The sequence below is a fragment of the Gossypium arboreum genome, chromosome 13, assembly GCF_025698485.1.
Source record: "Gossypium arboreum isolate Shixiya-1 chromosome 13, ASM2569848v2, whole genome shotgun sequence".
Lineage (NCBI taxonomy): Eukaryota > Viridiplantae > Streptophyta > Magnoliopsida > Malvales > Malvaceae > Gossypium > Gossypium arboreum.
Genome location: NC_069082.1, coordinates 1810022 through 1828618, shown reverse-complemented (window position 1 = coordinate 1828618; position 18597 = coordinate 1810022). Strand labels below are relative to the sequence as shown.

Here is an 18597-nt window from a genome sequence, read left to right as displayed (position 1 = left end):
GAAACCCTTACACCGCACATCTAAAAGGAAGTTCGTTCTGCAATCAGCACCATAAAATGATAGCTCATAGACATTAGAACTGGGGAAAAAAAGGAATTCAAGATACTACCACTTAAGCATTACGCATTTATAATCTCTAAAAAGTAATTAATCATTACATGTAAATAATAGGCCCTGAATTGCAGCTAGCAATCTCATAACATTTGAGTGTACTCTTCTTACTCATACCACATCTTGGCTATGGTATATCTGTAGAAAATTAACAGGCAATGAGATACTACAAACAGTTCATCGGCTATGGTATGTTCTTCTCCGTTTATACTTTGTACATAATTATAAATAAACCATAAATCCCGAAGCCCAAGCTAAGAACTAAGATCTAGAAGCCCAAATTACAAGTTAAAATCCAATACCTCAATTACGCTTCAAAGTCCAAAGTCCCAACATGCTTTAAAATTTAAGATCCAAACAGGCTTGACTAACATTTAAAATCAGAGGCCCAACCAACGGAGGCGAGGGGTTATAGGGTCTTTAGGCATTATGGTCATATGGTGGTTCCTCCGATCTGATGACTCAACCTCATCAGATCGCTTTGGCTTCCCTTTTATAAATAATGATGACCTAATTCAAGTGAAATTTCTTCGGATTTGAGTTTTAAGTGGTTTGGGTCTTGTCTTGTATTGATTATATTTCACAGTAGATTTGTAAAAACCTTTTTTATATGAATGAAATTTCAGTCTGACAAAAAAATGGGGCTCAAAAGTGTTTAAATTCATTAAAATCAGAGTCTCACCAAATTCACAAGCAATGTAGTGATACACTATTGATGTGTAATAAATTATATTACTTTATTAAAATTGGAGTTGGAGGTAGGTAGATATAGTAGCCTAGAGGAACACACGCAAAGCAAAGAAGTAAAGGTCATAGTTTGACGAGAGAGTTAGGTGGGTTGAGCTGACCGGTGAGAGTTGCCTATAAATGCAAGGAGAAAACAAGGGGTTTAGTGACCGGTGAGGACTACTCTTTTTTGAGGGAATGGCGACAGTAGAGAACAGGCAAGTGGTGCTTGAAAGGTACATAGAAGGAGTACCCAAGGTGACAGATATGGCAATGAAGATTGGGAAAAAAGAGTTGAAGGCTCCCAAAGGCTCGGGGGCTTTTCTAGTCAAGAATCTCTATCTCTCTTGTGATCCTTACATGAGAGGTCGCATGCGTGATTTTCATGGTTCTTATATCCCACCTTTTGTTCCTTCTCAGGTATTTTTCATCCTTTACTCTCAAATAGGATACATTTTGCATTTTATGTATGTTAGTAACTAATCTATTTTCATTTTTGATGATGATGATGAGTGAAGCCTATTGAAGGATTTGGAGTAGGAAAAGTGTTGGATTCTGATAACCCTGATTTCAAACCAGGAGACTTCATTTCAGGAATCACTGGATGGGAAGAGTACAGCTTGATTCACAACACTTCACAGTTGAGAAAGATTCAACCAGATGATGCTATCCCTCTCTCTTACCACTTGGGACTTCTTGGTATGTTTAGAACTTCCTTCTCCCAATTCGTCATATCTACACTGGTAAAAATATCTTGGAAGCCCCTATATTAGATGTCAAATTGCATTTTCCCCTCTCTACTCGAAAAATAGCAAATTAATCCCTTTATATTAGATTAAAGAGTAAATTGGTCCTTTTTGTTAAAAATTTTATTTATTTCTATTGTTAAAAACTAGCAAATAACCACGTGTACCTCATGTTAAGATATAAGGATTAGTTTTTAACAAAAAGACTAATTTATTCTTTGATTTAATGTATATGGACTAATTTACCTATTTTTTGAGTAACTCTTAATACAAGGGCCTCCATGGTACTTTTACCGATTTATGCTTGCTGTTCTTTTATTGACTAGTTTTAACATCTGTGATCTGATTAAGATGAACAAACCTGACAACAAATAATAATAGAGAGAACATCATAAGTATTGTACATAATTATGATCACATTAAAGTTTGTGTCTGATTGTTATCCAATCAAGTTCCTTTTTCTTCCAAGTATGCTTGTTGTGCACTGATTATACCAACCATAAATGGTAAGGTTGATTTGGATGCATTTTGAGGTGATCAGTTTAGTTATATGCCTAGCAATTAAATCAAGCTTTCCTATGTAGGCTTGAAGTGAGTAAAGGGGATAGATTTTTGAACAATAACTCTGTTTCAGTAAAAAATTGTTGTGTTTGTTTGTTTTGTCTAGTATTTCAAACTGACAATACAAATTAGATAAATCTTAGTCATTTTGCCAGGAACTTATGTCTTGCTAATCGAGTAGCTGATTTTGAGAAAAAAAAAAGAGCATGTATTTGATTGGTAAAAACACCTTTCTGGTTCCTCTCAATTTCAATATTGAGCAAATGGTCCCTCTATAAAAATCGGAGCAACTTAATCCTTGTCAATTTTAAAAGTCAGTAACTAAAGAATGATGTCAATCATACATGATTTTGATTGACATACTAACAAGTTAAGCCTTCAATGTCGAGATATTTTGTCAATTAAGTCTTGATCCTAAAAAGTATTCAAAAAATGTATAAAATTTAAAATTCTAAAAACTTCAAAAACAATATATTAAAAACTTTTAACTTCAAATATATATAAATAGACAAAATGTGTAAACTTTGAAGGGTAAATTTGTTATTAAACCAAAATGATAAAAAAAAACATTAATATTGTGATTAATTGTTGTTAGATACTCAATTTCAAAATTAACATGGATTAAATTGCTCCTGTTTTTTTTAGAGGGATCAATTTAGCAAAGAGTTCTTTTTATGTATTTGATTTTTCTTAATAATGTTTAAATTCATTACTGATTTAGAAGTTTAATGCAGGTATGCCAGGGTTTACTGCTTATGTAGGATTTTATGAAATCTGTAGCCCAAAGAAAGGAGAATATGTTTTTGTATCTGCAGCTTCAGGAGCTGTTGGTCAGCTTGTTGGACAACTTGCCAAGTTACATGGCTGCTATGTAGTTGGAAGTGCTGGAAGTAGGCAAAAGGTATCTTTTTTGTACAAAAATTGTGTGTTAATTGAATTCTAATTCATTAAGAATTGAACTTTCACTTTCAAGAAAACGATTGAACTCTCTATTTGGCATATTATAGGTTGATCTTCTTAAGAACAAGCTTGGGTTTGATGAAGCCTTTAACTACAAAGAGGAGGCAGACCTAGACGCTGCTTTGAAAAGGTCAGTAGGTATGTTTTTTGGGATAAATCCCTACTCAAAAAAATGGGTAAATTAGTCCCTAAACATTAGATCATAGAGAAAATTGGTCCTTGTTGTTAGAAGTTTCATCCATTCTATTGTTTAAAACTAACATAGCTGATAGAATAATTAAACAGGGACATGTGGTGTGTCATGTTTATCACATGCTGACATACAAGGATCTGTTTTTAACAATAGAAATATTAAAATTTTAATAGAAGGACTAATTTAGTTTTTGATCTAACACAAAAGACTAACTTTTTAGTAAAAGGGACAAAATACAATTCAACTCCTAGTACAAGAGCCCCTAAGATACTTGGAAAGCATATTCCATAACTGAAACAGGCCCTGTCAATGATTTTCCTGCATTGAACCAAATTAGAAATGATACGCTTTCATTTGTTGGAACAAATGTGCATCATCCTGATTAGTGATAGCTAAAATCTCTATACAGGTACTTCCCAGAAGGCATCGATATCTACTTTGACAATGTGGGCGGGGAGATTCTGGATGCAGCTTTGCTCAACATGCGGATTCATGGTCGTATAGCTGTTTGCGGAATGGTGTCGCTACATAGTTTCTCCGATCCGAAAGGGATCCACAATTTGTATTGTGTTGTACCAAAGCGCATCAAGATGCAAGGATTCTTGCAAAGCGACTACTTAGATAAATTCCCTGAGTTTTTAGAACATGTCACTAAGAACTTCAAAGAGGGGAAGATTGTGTACATTGAAGACATGAATGACGGTTTAGAGAGTGGTCCAGCTGCTTTTGTTGGACTATTTTCAGGCCAAAATATTGGCAAGCAGGTCATATGTTTAGCCAGAGACTGAGCTTTTTGTAGCACCTGTACTGCTTTTTTTGCTTTCTGTCTAACTTTGTAGGTCTAGTTTATGTACTCAAACGGGCAAAATAATGTAGATGATGCACACCGGCTTGTTATGTTTCAGGCTTCATATATTTCACCCTACTCTCTTCTTTCTTTTATTTTCATTTTTTTTTACGACTAAAAAGATAAAAAAAAAAACTCAGAAAAAAATTAAAAAAATGATTTTATTTAGGGTAAAATACATTATAAGTCACCCAACTTTGATTTTTATTTTTTGGTACCCAATAATAAAAAGTTACAAAATGATTATTTAATTATTTAATTTTATTTTTCACTCAACTATCTTAAATATTTGAGTGTTTTTATTTTACATTAACTAGTTGGTGGTTGAAAAGATAAACTTGAATAGTTAGACGATCATTTTATAATTTTCCATAACTAGATAATTAAAAGAAATTTAACAATAATTAAGTAACCAAAAGAAAAATAAAATTATAGTTGAGTGGCCTCTATTTTAATTTACCTTTTATTTGTTATTTCTTAGCTAATGAAACAGACCAAAGTTGATGAACTTATGGAATAATTTCTTCTTCTTCTTCTTTTTTTGTGGGTTAGAGTAAAGTTGAGTGTTTATAGCTGATTTGTATTTATAATTCACAATATTAATATTATACATAATTGTTCGAATTTAATTTGAAATATGAATATCAAATTTTACTTAATCTTACTCATATCAGTAATTTACTAACCGAACTTATTTAGGCTCTTTATATTCATTTTCAAGAAAATATAGTTATTTTTAGTTTTTTTGGTGATTACACCTATCTTTTACTATAACTATATATTTTATTAAAATTTTAAAATAAGCAACTTAATGTATTTTTCAGTATTTACACTATAGTTTGGTATATTTAACTTTCATATAATATAAATAATATAACATATAAAAAAAAAAAAAAAGATCATATTATAAATTTAAAATTGTGTTAGATCATGTTAGGATTTTGATTATTAAAGTTTGAGTGAAATATACTAAATTTTATTTAAGTCTATCTACCTACATTCACCAAGGAGATCATATCTTGTAAAGGCAAATACTTCGAAATAACGTGAATCCCTTTTCAACCATCAAAACAATCATCACCAAGGTAGGTTATAAAAGATTGATGTCTCAAGAGAGGTTACTTTATAACCTCCCATTTAATTGGGAGCTTGATTTACATCTTGCTATCCTCATCAGTTAATACCATGGATTAGAATCATCTTGCAAGTTAAGAACACTTGCAAGCTCAAGATTTTACGAGCCCATAACCTCGTGAGCCCAATATCTCATGAACTCACATCTTAGGGGCCGTAGCCCTAATGTGGATAAAACACATGCCACTTATGTGTCATATATACTGTTGGCCTAACATGACAGGCAATACTTTCAAGAACAAAACATCAATAAGTCAATTAGGCTCTAAGGAGTATAGAAGTAATATGAGAATAACATGTGACATCTCGAGAATGATTAGAGGTGTCCACTTTTAAGGCCCACAAACATCAAAATAAAATAAATCTCTCCCTCTCCTGTTATCTCTCTTTTTCCTCTTGAACTCTTATCTTCTATGAGAAATCTAATTTCCAATCACACTTAATCACTTATGACTCTCTACTCACTAAATGAACCGTCATAAACCGCTACAATCTCAACTTTGTATCAACAATTTTCAATTTTATTTTCTAAAATTTCCACCAGCCTTAAAACCATCCTAAAGATCTAAAACAGATGCTACCAGTTATTGTTTGGTCGAACACATGCTTCCAAAATATGCCTTAAATTACTCTTAAATTCATACACTAATTCTATGCCAAAAAAGCCATTAAATCATGACAAATTCTACCAAAGCCGAGAACGACAGGTAGGAGAGCAAAGTGGTGGGGTATAATATTAAATGAAAATAAATTAAAAATAATTTGAAAAACAGTGATTTTTTTTTTTTTAATGGGGGAAACATTTCTGGTTTTATTCTCTCTGCTGTGCTGAAATTTGCAGTATAATTATGGTTTTAGTCCCTCTACTAGATTAAAATTTAAGATTTAATCTTTCGTACTTTAATTTTGACATAATTTAATTCCTTTATTTATGTAATGTTGTTAATAGATCTAACTCGATAACATTTTTAATGCTGTCGTTAAATTAATGCCGAGTGTAAAATGGTCAGTGTCACATGAAAATTCAATCAATTATATGTCAATTGAATGCTTAAAGTTATTTTAAAAATTGCATAATAATAAATCTAGTTCTTAACGTTTACGCTTTTTTTGTCAATTTATCTCTTATTTTTTAGTTAAATTTAACTCTTAACCTTTTAAAAAGAGTCAAATTTTGACCATTAACCATTCAATAATCAAATTATTATTTTTAAATAAAAATATTGACTAAAATGTTAAATTTTAAACATGCTAACCCACGTAACAATCCATATCTATTTCATGCTAACTTTCATTGGAATTTTTATTTTATTTTTGAATTTTTATTTTGTGATTTTTTATAATTTTTAAATTATTTACAAATGTAGCATATAAGATAAATAATATCATCTCAACATAAAGCTCATGTGATCTGTCATGCTAGTTGTCACTTTAACATCATTAAAATTATTATTTTAATCTACATTCTTGTTAAAATTTAAATCTAATTTGGTGCTTTCTCTGCTATGATTCCAATTTATGAAATTAAAATATTTTATCTCCAATATACCGAATACTTTCTCATATATATATCCAAACCCTAAATATATTTAAACTGTTTTTGTATTATTATATCTAAACCGTAGATTTGTCTGAGAGTTAGACACTAGGAAAATATATTTTTTAATTCAATTTTATAATAAAATATATTATTTTATTAATTATAAAAATATAAAAAAAAGTATTTTTTATCATCTCTTAGGAATTTCAATAATTAGGTGAGATCAAAGTTGGGTTTTCAATAATTTTGGTGGTGGGTGAGAATGCATTATAGGGTGTTTCATATCATTTTAATATGTATTAATTTATTATTTTAAAAATATTTAATAAAATATTTTATATTTTAAAAGTGAAAATGTAATTTTATTATTTTTTTACAGGAATTGAGATAAAATCAAGCAATAAAAATAAAAAGAGATCAAATTTATCCATACCAAAAGAAAGACAAGGCTGGCCCACTTTATCACTTAATTGATAAGTGTTGACCCAATGGAATTTTGGCAACATCTCACTTCCTCCATCAATCTTGTTTTCAACTTCCATTCCTCCACTTCTACTAAGATAAATCAATAATTTCAAAAAATACGAAATAATAATTAAATTATTCGAAAATTTTATTTAAGTTTTAAACTATTGAAATTATTGTTGTATAACATTTTTTATTCATATTATCCATACTAACTTAAAACTCTCATTCCTCTTATCTTTTATAATTCTGTTTTCTTTCATTAAAGAACTTTTAACTTACGATTCTATAAATCAAAATCTAAATAAAATTTTTTTATCTCTAACACTTACCATCATATTAACTTGGAGTTATGGTATACTCTTCTATTCATCAATGAATACTGATTCATCATACCAATTATTAAGTCATCGCTTAGATTTCGCTAACTATTTTTTTTTAAACTTAAATATTTTTTCAAATAATTTAAAACAAAAAAAAAAAACTCACCGAAAATGTCGGCATTAAAAAAAAAAAAAAAAAAGACACCAACCAGACCCATTACACAGTTCGAAAAGTATCTGCTTTGTCTTCTATAATTTTCAGACAACAAATGCCAAAAAAGTAAGATTCAATCTTCGCCCTTTTTTTTTTTTTTTCCTTATTTTCCCTCTCAAAGGTATTTTATTTTCTCTCCCTTTCTTATTTTTATTATATTTGTTTTTTCAATTTTCCCTCTTATTTTAATTGGTTTTCTTGATTCTGCGTTTGATAGTTCTTCGTTAACATTTCATGTTTTAGATCAGAAATTAAGAATTCATTGTTTTTATTTTATTTTATTATTAACAAAGTTTATTTACTTTCTGAAAGTTTTTGATTCTTTGCTTTTATTAGATATGTTTTCCGATGTTCAGTTGAGTAAAAATCTTTGTTTTTCTGTCTGAACAGATTGTCAATAGCTTCAAAAGGTTAAATTTTGATAATAAAAAAAAAAAAGAAGAAGCTAATTTTCGCATTAACCTAATCAAGATTTTTAATTTGACCGAATTTATGATATTATGAATAAGTTTTAATTATCAAAACCGCAGGGAAAAATCATTATTTTGAATTCTTTTTTCCTGCAGGAAGAGCTATAAAGGAAGTAGAATTAATGGTGGTGGTGTTCTTGAATGTTGTTTATAACTGATTAAAATAATTGCTCAGTGGCATTTGTGGTGATTTAATCAAGGGTGGCTTCACTTGATGTGGCCTTTATATTTTCTGTCAAACAAGATTCTGAAAACAGATGAAGAAGACGATGAAGAAAAAGGTGGGGATCGTGTGAATATGGTGGCCAGATGCTACCCTTTTGAGCTGCCATCTGATAATCAAAATGGCCACGAGACCGCATTGCCTCGATCACATTTTGTTCAAGTGAGTGCATTATTGTTTCAAGCTTCCTTGCATTGCAAGTTTATTTTGTTTATGTTTCGATGATGGGGTTTGTTTGGTGTTTACAGGTTCCACATATTAACCAGCTGTTCTATTGGGACTGTGGACTTGCTTGTGTTTTGATGGCCTTGTCTACTGTTGGCATTAATGGCTATAGTATTCAGAACTTGGCCGAGCTTTGCTGCACGACTAGGTATGTTTTCGTTACAACATATGCAAAGAATTATATAAACATTATGAACATTTGGATGTGATATACGCTGATACCATTTTATTTCATCTTGTATGCAGCATTTGGACCGTTGATCTTGCTTATTTACTGCGAAAGTTTTCCGTTAGGTTTTCCTATTACACTGTAACATTTGGAGCTAACCCGAACTACTCTGGGGAGACATATTACAAGGTAATTTACCTTTGCATCATATGCATCTTCGTAGTTGCTCTGTTTCTGTATTATTGTTGTTAATATAATAATCAAAGAAACTACTCGAATATTTTGCAGGAACATCTGCCTAGTGATCTAGTTCGAGTAGATAAGCTATTCCAAAAAGCAGTGGAAGCAGGGATCAATATACTGGTATTTATCCGAGTGCATGTTTTATCTCTTTGCATTAGAACTGTTATAGGTTAGAACACATATTCATACTGCAGTTTGATCGCTTTAGTGATAAGTTTCATTGGGGTTTTGAACTGCTCCCATTTTTCAGTGCAGTTCAATCAGCAAAGAAGAAATCTCTCGTTGGATTTTGTCAGGGAAGTATATTGCGATTGCTTTGGTTGATCTGTACAAATTGAGGTATGTATTCATACTTCAGTTTTTGGATGAAACTTATATAGTGGTGATATCCTAGTATTGAATTCTCCTGCTAAAACCTTGCACATGCAGTCGATCTTGGGTTGGAGATGTTCTCATCCCTGGATTTCATGGCAATGATGTAGGATACACAGGTCAGCATTGCACGCTTTTAGAATGTTTTTTTTTTGTATAAAAGTTGAAAATATAATATCAGAATGCTAATAATGAGAAAATATATATATATATTTGTGGTACATATGCTTATATAATCTTGTCCATGAACTTATATGATCTTTCACATTTGATCACATTGTTGAGAAATTTGGTCTTGTTGTAGGTCATTATGTCGTGCTATGCGGTTATGATGCTGAAGCGGATGAATTTGAGATTAGAGATCCTGCAAGTTCTAGGTACTTCCTAACCCTTCTTTTTCACTGCTTGGCAGCTCCCAATTATATAATCTCTTTTTGTTTTTGTTTTGTTCAAGATCATATAATCGTTTTAAACAAAGGTATTAAGGTAATCATTGTTGGTATGATGAGTTACCAATAATTTTCAGAAATAAGCATGCTAAGAAACTTAAGGCTGCACTTCACACTAGGAGCACCACCCCGTTATACTTCATAAAATTGGTTCAATGGAACTTGTATCTATCTTATTAGTTATACTTTTGTTGATGTTAATTCAACTCGTCAAGCTTCGTTTTTAAGAGTTACGTTTGATCTTATGCTAGAAGCATAAACTTGGGAAACAATATGTGCAGGAAACAAGACAGGATCTCATCAAAGTCCCTCGAAGAAGCACGCAAGTCCTTTGGTACTGACGAGGATCTTCTTCTGGTAAGATATCTATAAAACAACTAAACTTTCTGCCTTTTTTTGTATTGTTATTTGGTTGAAATGCTAAATTACTTAAAAAATTTCATTAAGTTCACATGAGATAAACCGAAACTATCCTCACCTAGCATTATCCGTCACTTGTTTGATCTTTGCCATGTTCCAATGTAGATATCCGTTGATGAGAGCCGTAAACAGAACTATCCCATAATATGATTTTTGATACGAGTAGCACCTGATATTCTTCATTGAGATGCTCTCATCATCTTCTGCACTGCACATATTTTTCAAGCTCGTGTATAGTAAGCTTTCGGAACGAGTATTTTATGTCAGTGAAGAATGAGTCAGTTTTAATCCACAAATCAGGTACATTTGTAAAATAAGTTCGTTCATTTTGTATATGAACTGTATATTATAATGTATTTGTTGTATATATCTTTGTCCATGTTGGCAACTTGTTTGTAAACTCAAATCTATATAATAAATTTCTTCCTTTTTAAAGGACATGAAGAGCTACACACAAGTGTTCAAATGGTGCCATGTAAACAAAAAAAAAAAACACAGAATTTGATAACATTCTTTGTTATGTTGAATTAAAATCCAACACAGAACGCAACATAAAATTATTACAAAAGTTGTTAAAGCTCTAAAGACTAATATAAACAACATGCTATAGGTTCTCATGATGGTATGTTAAAGTGAAAGAGCCAAGAGATTACAAAGGCAAAGACCATACAAGCTAGTAGGAAATTTAGAAACCGATGACCCTGCCAGAAGTTTCTCGAGTCTGCACCACGAGTCCTGACAGGAACTGCCGCTGCCGCCGCCACAGCTATGGAATCATTCGAATCATTCCACTGCTCTGTCATCTCGGTCTCGTTCATGCAAGCAACGTTCCGAGCAGTGGATCCACAAATCTCACATATTCTGGGGGAAAAAAGCATTGTAACATACAAATCAGTAGGAGACTCAATCGACCAAGACATAATCTAGGTAAAACATACAAATCAGTTCATGTCTGATATTTAACTGCTTATGCCTGCAACAAGAACAAGATAAATAACACGATACAATCCGCCGTGTATTAGCCGCTTACACCTTGATCCAGCTTAACTAGAAAACCGAAACACAGTAAGGAGGCCTTGCAATTGCAAGAGAATGATCAACATAACAGAGCATATTCAGCATAAAAAGTACCATGAAGAACCTAAGATTACATTTTGCCCTTCTACAAAAAAATTGGGTAAATTAATCTACCTAAGTTAAATCAAAGAGTAAATTAATCCTTTTGATAAAAACTAGCTCATGTATGTCAGCACGAGATACACATAACACATCACGTGCTATTATTTTGTTATTTTGTCAAGCATAATCGTTTTTAACAATGGAAATAAATGAATTTTTTAACAAAAAAGAACTGATTTGCTCTTCGGTCTAATCCACAAGGATTAATTTGCTCATTGTTTAAGTGTGAGCAAAATGCAATTTGAAACTTAGTATTTACAGCATATTCAGAATAAATCCAATGAGGACCCTTTCTCAAAAACCAGCAAATTTACCAAGTTCTTCCTAGTATATTACCAATCTATAATGCAATGGCTACAACAAAGATTCACCCACATTTCTTACAGTACATACCAAAATAAGACAATAATATCTCAAAACAATAAAAAATGTTTTACCTGTTTCCCTTAATTTTGAACCAGGCTTCAGCACACTGTTTATGAGCAGCAGCTAAATCATCTTTACAAGAACACCCCAACTCAATAGGCAAATCACATTCTTGGTAACTTGGATCCAAGCTGAGATGACAAATCCGACAATCCCTCTCCACATTGTCCAAATGCAGCTTGGTTTCAGTCACCACCTCAGCTTCCAGATCCACTTCTAAGGAAGAAGAAGAACAACTAGTATCCGACACCGAAGATCCCCTCTCCTTTATGATCTCACTTGTCCCAGATTTTGCTTCAATCGAACAAGACGACGAACACCTGCTGCTGTTGGTCCCTTGTCGTTGCTCCTCGTTGTCTGTCTGGTTTGCTTGTTCTTCTTCTCCATCAATGTCGATGACTACCACAACCCCTTCAGGTTCTTTAGCTAAAGCTTCCATCTTTTTTAAGGCCCAAAGTGTGAATCTTCCATGTGACTTTGTTCTTTAACACATCAAGATCATCAGTTCTACGACAGGTTTTAACTATGTCTTAAAGCTCATTGTTTTACACTTGCACTTGAACAACAAGGGTAATAATAGTTTTTTTTTTTTTCTTTTAAACTTTTAAAGTGTGTTACTTACTAATGTCTTAGCTGAAACTGATTGTCTGGTTTTTTCTCTCTCTTGTTGTTTTTGTCAGTTCAGAACAAGACATGGAAGAAAATCAAGAGAGAGAGGAAATATTAATACAATAAGAGATCTCATATAACATACATATATTTGTAAGGAAAAGTATAGAGAAAAATGGGTTATTTATTTATTTCTTTTTTAAGATGTAGAATATAACCTTTTGTTTAACAGTGGTATGGATGAAATTTTTGGATAGGACAACCTAAGAATTTGGTAAGAGTGGGGAACTTAGGCTGAGGATATAGGTGGTCCATTTTTTTTCTTTTTGTGTGTGTATGGAAAGACGAAACTGTCCAAGCTTTTTGAATAGAAAATATAGAGTTAAGTAGGGTGTTATGGGGCTGCTGAATTTAGCTGAGACTTGGTTGATTAGCAGCTACTTTAATAATCCGACATGTTTATAAAGTGAAAGTTGTTTTGCAATATACGTATCTACTTTAATATGATCATTAATGGTTAAATTATTTGATGGGTTAGTTATTCATTTTATTATAAAAGTGTGTAATCTAGATTATATTTATTTAATTTTGTCTCTTTTTATGGGTAGGATGATTCAAGCCAGTAAAGATAAAGTTAAGTCATTTGAAGAGGTTCAGTTTCGATACATATTTACGGAGGTGAATGCAGCCGCCTATAGAATAGCTCAGGAAGGGAAGCGGTTTGAATCGGCTAGGTCTTGGATTGAAGAGGCCTCGTTAAAAGTGGAGGAGCTGGTTGCGAGCTTGGGTCCTTTTCTTGGGCGGGGCATCAAGTATATATCTTTACCGATAAACTAATTTTTAAATGCTAGAGTAGACTCTAAAAAAATCTTATTTTCCTATGAATTTATTTTGAATCGTGATCTTTTGGGTCAATATTATCCCAGTTTTATCGATGGAGCAACCTCATTTTTTACCTTGAATTGGTCAAAATAAGTGGAATTTCTTACTTTTCATGGAGGATTAGATCCAGTGATTGAGAGTCTATGGTTGATTGATATTGCACACCATCATTTAGCTATTGCAATGACGACTGCATTTGGAAGGAAATGAAGAAAGTGTGGAATGAAATCGAGAGGTAAATTAGGATAAAAATAATAATCTAAGTACTAAAGTGGGGCAAAAAAGTTTTAATATTAATCATTTCATAGTCTAATTGTGAATTAAATCTTTTTTTTATGATATTTTAAATCTACACGGAATAAATTGTTTATTTTATAATATAAAGATTAAATTGCTCACTTTAATGTTTGACGACTATTTATAAACAAATAGATTAATTTACTTGCTTTTATAAATAAATGACTCATCAATGTTAAGATTATATTTGTTGAAACTCAATATAAAATACGTCTTGATTTGTATGGGGTGGTAATTAAAATTTTTGTCGACATCCATTTGACACGGGTTTAAATTATGTGACCTCCATCTCTTGCCTTTAATCTTGTATAAAAGAAAACTCAATATGAAATATATATATATATATATATATATATACACATTACATTTATATTAGGTAGCCACGAACCTCGAATATAGATCAAAACGATATGAAGAGAACAAAAAGAAATCGATAAATGTAAAATTATTTTTAAAAATGTTATTTGTATGTAATATTCAAGAAATTTATGTTTATGTGTACTATTGTATATTAAAATTTTACTATTAAGATTTATTTAGAGCCGTGGTTAAAATTTTCGTCTTGACATTTAAATAATACGTGTTCAAAATTTAAGTTAAGCTTTTATTATATATATTTATTGATTTTATATAATAAAATAGATAAAACCTCCAAATAATAATTTTTTTATAAAAATATGAATTTTTAAATTATTTTTCAATTAAGTTGGTGTCTAATGTTCTCGTGATTCGATTGGTTTATGTTTCAAATTTTGGTTTATGGGCCTAATGAATTAGGTGTTGAGTAATGAAATACATGATTCAATGGGCCTAACTAACTAAGAACTAACCATTATTGAATTCATATGGGTTTGAAGTTGGTTAAATCACAAGGCAAATCAAGGCCCAATGGAGCTCAAATGTGTGAAAATATAGAAGAATTTGCCACCAACACAACCCCTAATTTGGTGTAATTCTTTGCAAACCTTTTCAAATATTTTACAATCTTCTTAGAAACTAAGAAATACTATATTGGGTTAATATATTATTCAGTATTTGAGTTTGGCTTCAATGTTCAATTTAGTAATTAGATTTCTTTTATCTCGATTTCATATTTGATTTTGGATTCAATATTTAGCTTGGTACCTAAATTTTTTCAATTTGGTACCTAAATTTTTATTTTGTCCCAATTGAATACCAAATTCAAGGAAAATGACAATTCCATGACAAATAATTGATGATTTATTTACCTATCTAAAATTTCATTTACTCACAATTTGAATTAATCTTTTTCATTTTAATTTCATATATAATATGTGCTATCGTTATTAATTTCAAACCGTATATTTTATTTTTTTTGCTGTAAGTTATTTTTAAACATATATATGTATTCTAAATACATGATTTCTGCGTGCATACACCTGTAATAAATTTTTTAATTTATTTTAGTTTTTATGACCTAAAAAGTTGTTTTATTACCCCATTAAATTATTTCCATTTTCTTCCTTTCTCATCAAAATTTAATCTTTGAAACCTCTCAAAATCCACGACCTCCTCCATCTACAACAAGTTAAAAATTGTTTTTTTTTCTTTAAGACTCATAATATTTTTTTGCTTTTTCTAGGCATATCAATTGGTTTTTTGAATCAGCTCAAAATCAAATTTATATTTATTTTTTTAGATGTATATAATTAAAATCAAAATTAAAATTTCATGTATATATCCAAATCACAATTATTGAGATCTTAATTGTCCAAAACGACTAAAGTTACATTCTCTTGTCGAACACTTCTTTAGATTGTCTGTTGAAACACTCTGTTCCATTCCTTGTTCAAACATCTATTTGGACAAGCTGTTGGGATAACAACAGTTTGGACAACCTACATATAGTTTAAGCTTGGGGTTTTTAACTTTGTTCTCCATTATATATTTACCCAAAACATTATATGCATGATATATTTAAATGAGACGTAAAATATGGTGGTCGGATTTAAAATTTTATAAAAATGTGCAAAAACTTTAGCTTACATTATGTATGTATGTTATATTGGTAATGAGTAGACTTGTCAAGGTCGGGCTTGTTCAAGCGTGAAGGTTCACCTGAAATTTGAGAGAGTTTGAATATTAAGTTTGAAAGATGAGCTTGGACAAAAAAAAATATTAGTCCTGATTAAAATATGAACCAAGCTCAGGCTTAAATATTTAAGGCTAGATCTTGGTCTAACCTGCTTTTTAAGTTTGTAATATATTATATTGTATTATTTTAATATATTATATAATTTAAAACACATAAAAATTAAATATATAGTAGTTAATACTATAACGTAGACATTAAAAAATATTAAGTTCATTATATATAAAATTTTAGTAAATGAAAAAATTAATTAAATATAAAAATAAAATATAAATCAATCTTATTTTTCAAAAAATTATGACCAGGCCTAAAATGAATCAAGATTAATCATATATAAATATGAATAAACTTGAATAGAATTTTAAACTCAGTATTTTCTGTTAAATAAAAATTAAACAAATATAAAATATGTTAATATTATTATTTAAACTCAACTAAAATTCCATACAATCCGACGCTGCCATCAACAGTTGAAGCAATGATATAAAATTCCCATTGACCTATTGATGAGAAATGATGGGTTTGCCAACCAAGTACTCTAGAAACTATATTGTTACACAAGAAACAAGAAGAAGAAGAAGAATTATTGTTTAATCCCTTTTTAATAATGAGTGCCCCCGCACCAATCATAACCTTTAATTTGTGTTTAAGTTGACTTATAATCCTTAAAGCTTTAATCCACTCCATAGAAATCTTCATCACATTCCCTTTAATCAAGCTTTGGGTCTATTTCCTAATCTAACCTTCATTTCACTTGCCCTTCCTAATTAAAGGTTCCAACTTAGGTTACCATTTATCTCCCATTTGTTTTTATTAAATTAAAAAAAAATGTAATACATTGCCGACAAGTATTAGGTGTAATGATAAGTCGACTCATTGTATTTTCAAAGAGAAACATACATACTTAAACTTTAAATATGATATTATTAGGAGGATAATCACGAACCCCAAACATAAACTTTAAAACAAAAGTCTAAGCATTACTACTTGCTAGGAAGGCCTTTTTCACAAGTAAAAATTTATTCCTTTGAATTCTGAATATTTAGATTCGAATTTTATTGTAGGTAAATTATATGGATTTTTTTTCAAAATTCTTCTATCTAATTAGTTATTTAATTTAAGGTTGGTAATAGTTGATTTAATTATAAGTTAAAAAATTTAATGCATTAATTATATATAAAAATAAAACTTTTACAAATATCATAAGTGATATTAGCCACGTTTTCAATCATATATTAACACATGCATATGCATGCGCAATCACTTCTAGTATTCATAGTTTACAGCCCATCAAATACCATCCTAATATCAATACATGATATGATTAAAATATATAGGGGACGCTAAAAGATTTTCGGGATTGGAATTAAATTATAAATATCCGGATTTAAGAATTTGAACAGTAAATAAAATTGTATTTTTTTTGCTTCATTCAATCTGTTTTGTTGTATTGGTTTGTTTATTTTAAACTTATTCGAGTGTAATTTGTGTTTATTAAGAGTTTTAAATTTGTGTTTATATTCATTTATTTAAGTTAAACGAATATGTTCAGGACCATGAAATGAATATGGTTGTAAACATGTTCAAGAACAATGTTCATGAATAATAAACATATCTTATTTGTGTGTGTGTATATATATATATATATATATATAGAATAATCGAATATAAGTATTAATAATTATAGAGAAGAATCCACTTACACCAATGTGAAACTTAAGTAGTTTAACACCCTTTCGTAACTTTTTACATGTTTAATATTTTAACAATCCAACCGTTGAATTTATCAAAATATTTGTACTGGTCATACGTATAAATTTAATATTTAAGGGTAAAAAGTTATTAAGAAAAAATATAGTTAGAAAATTTTAATTTATGTCAAACTTGACATGCATTATTTACATGATTAAAGCATAAAATATAATGGTTGGATTGTTTAAATATTAAACATACAAAAATTACAGAAGATTGTAAAACCACTTAAATTTTACAACGGTGTAAGTGGGTTCCTCCCCATAATTATATTATAAGTAAACAAAATAAACCCACAAAGAATAATTATTTTATTAATTTAGAATAATAGAATAATAATAAAACATTTTAAATGATATATTAAAAGAGCTTTAAAATAACATAAAAGAAATTTTCCGTAAAATGAATTGGACAAGTTTTGTTTGTGTCCAGTTCACTTAATAAATAAGTCTTAAAATCTTATTCACTTAATAAAAACGAAAAAAAAATCGAATTATTCATGAACTGTTTATCGAATAATGATTTACAACCTTAATTAAAATTCAACTTTATTATTATATTAGTTTACTGTTTGCTAATAGAATAATCCCGAGTAAATTGATTGATATAAAATAAATTAACCTTATTAACATATGAAACATGAGCTCAGCATATATCAAAGTAAAAAAAGGAAAGAAGAAAACACAAGAGTCCCAAAATCAGCTGCAATGATGGCTCGAAGTGAGACAAAGAGACAGATTAAGATACAGATGACATGAAACAATAGCTGGTTTTGTCAAAAATTTTCCTTTTGTCTTCAAAGTTATGAAGGTATGGAGAGTGGATCAATGTTGGCTTTAAACAACTTGGTTTTTAACCATAATTCTTCCCCTACCATTACTACATGTAAAAAGCTGCTTTTGAAAACAAAATATTTGATTTAGGCAACAAATTATGAAAAAAAAGAGA

At 30.1% G+C, this 18597-nt stretch overlaps 3 protein-coding genes across 4 annotated transcripts; 2 read left to right on the top strand and 1 right to left on the bottom strand.

The window, feature by feature from the left end:
* The first annotated feature begins 533 nt into the window (after nucleotides 1-533).
* LOC108461281 (2-alkenal reductase (NADP(+)-dependent)) lies at nucleotides 534-4222 on the top strand. Its single transcript, XM_017761076.2, has 5 exons — nucleotides 534-1257; nucleotides 1356-1536; nucleotides 2879-3045; nucleotides 3152-3234; nucleotides 3707-4222. The coding sequence occupies exons 1-5, from the start codon at nucleotides 1036-1038 to the stop codon at nucleotides 4083-4085; spliced, it is 1032 nt and encodes a 343-aa protein (XP_017616565.1). The 5' UTR covers nucleotides 534-1035; the 3' UTR covers nucleotides 4086-4222.
* A 3548-nt stretch (nucleotides 4223-7770) lies between these two features.
* LOC108461680 (guanylyl cyclase 1-like) lies at nucleotides 7771-10848 on the top strand. 2 transcript variants are annotated; one of them, XM_017761586.2, is made up of 10 exons: nucleotides 7771-7886; nucleotides 8387-8675; nucleotides 8762-8886; nucleotides 8985-9096; nucleotides 9196-9270; nucleotides 9401-9489; nucleotides 9580-9641; nucleotides 9827-9899; nucleotides 10253-10328; nucleotides 10497-10848. In XM_017761586.2, the coding sequence occupies exons 2-10, from the start codon at nucleotides 8505-8507 to the stop codon at nucleotides 10539-10541; spliced, it is 828 nt and encodes a 275-aa protein (XP_017617075.1). In that variant the 5' UTR covers nucleotides 7771-7886; nucleotides 8387-8504; the 3' UTR covers nucleotides 10542-10848. The 2 variants fall into 2 exon arrangements, with proteins under 2 accessions (XP_017617075.1, XP_017617076.1); XM_017761587.2 differs by having other exon boundaries at nucleotides 7833-7941.
* A 43-nt stretch (nucleotides 10849-10891) lies between these two features.
* LOC108461682 (uncharacterized) lies at nucleotides 10892-12787 on the bottom strand. Its single transcript, XM_017761588.2, has 2 exons — nucleotides 12008-12787; nucleotides 10892-11252 (listed from the first exon to the last, which is right to left on the bottom strand). Exons 1-2 carry the CDS (start codon nucleotides 12433-12435, stop codon nucleotides 11006-11008), a joined length of 675 nt encoding a protein of 224 aa, XP_017617077.1. The 5' UTR covers nucleotides 12436-12787; the 3' UTR covers nucleotides 10892-11005.
* Between the last annotated feature and the right edge of the window lie 5810 nt (nucleotides 12788-18597).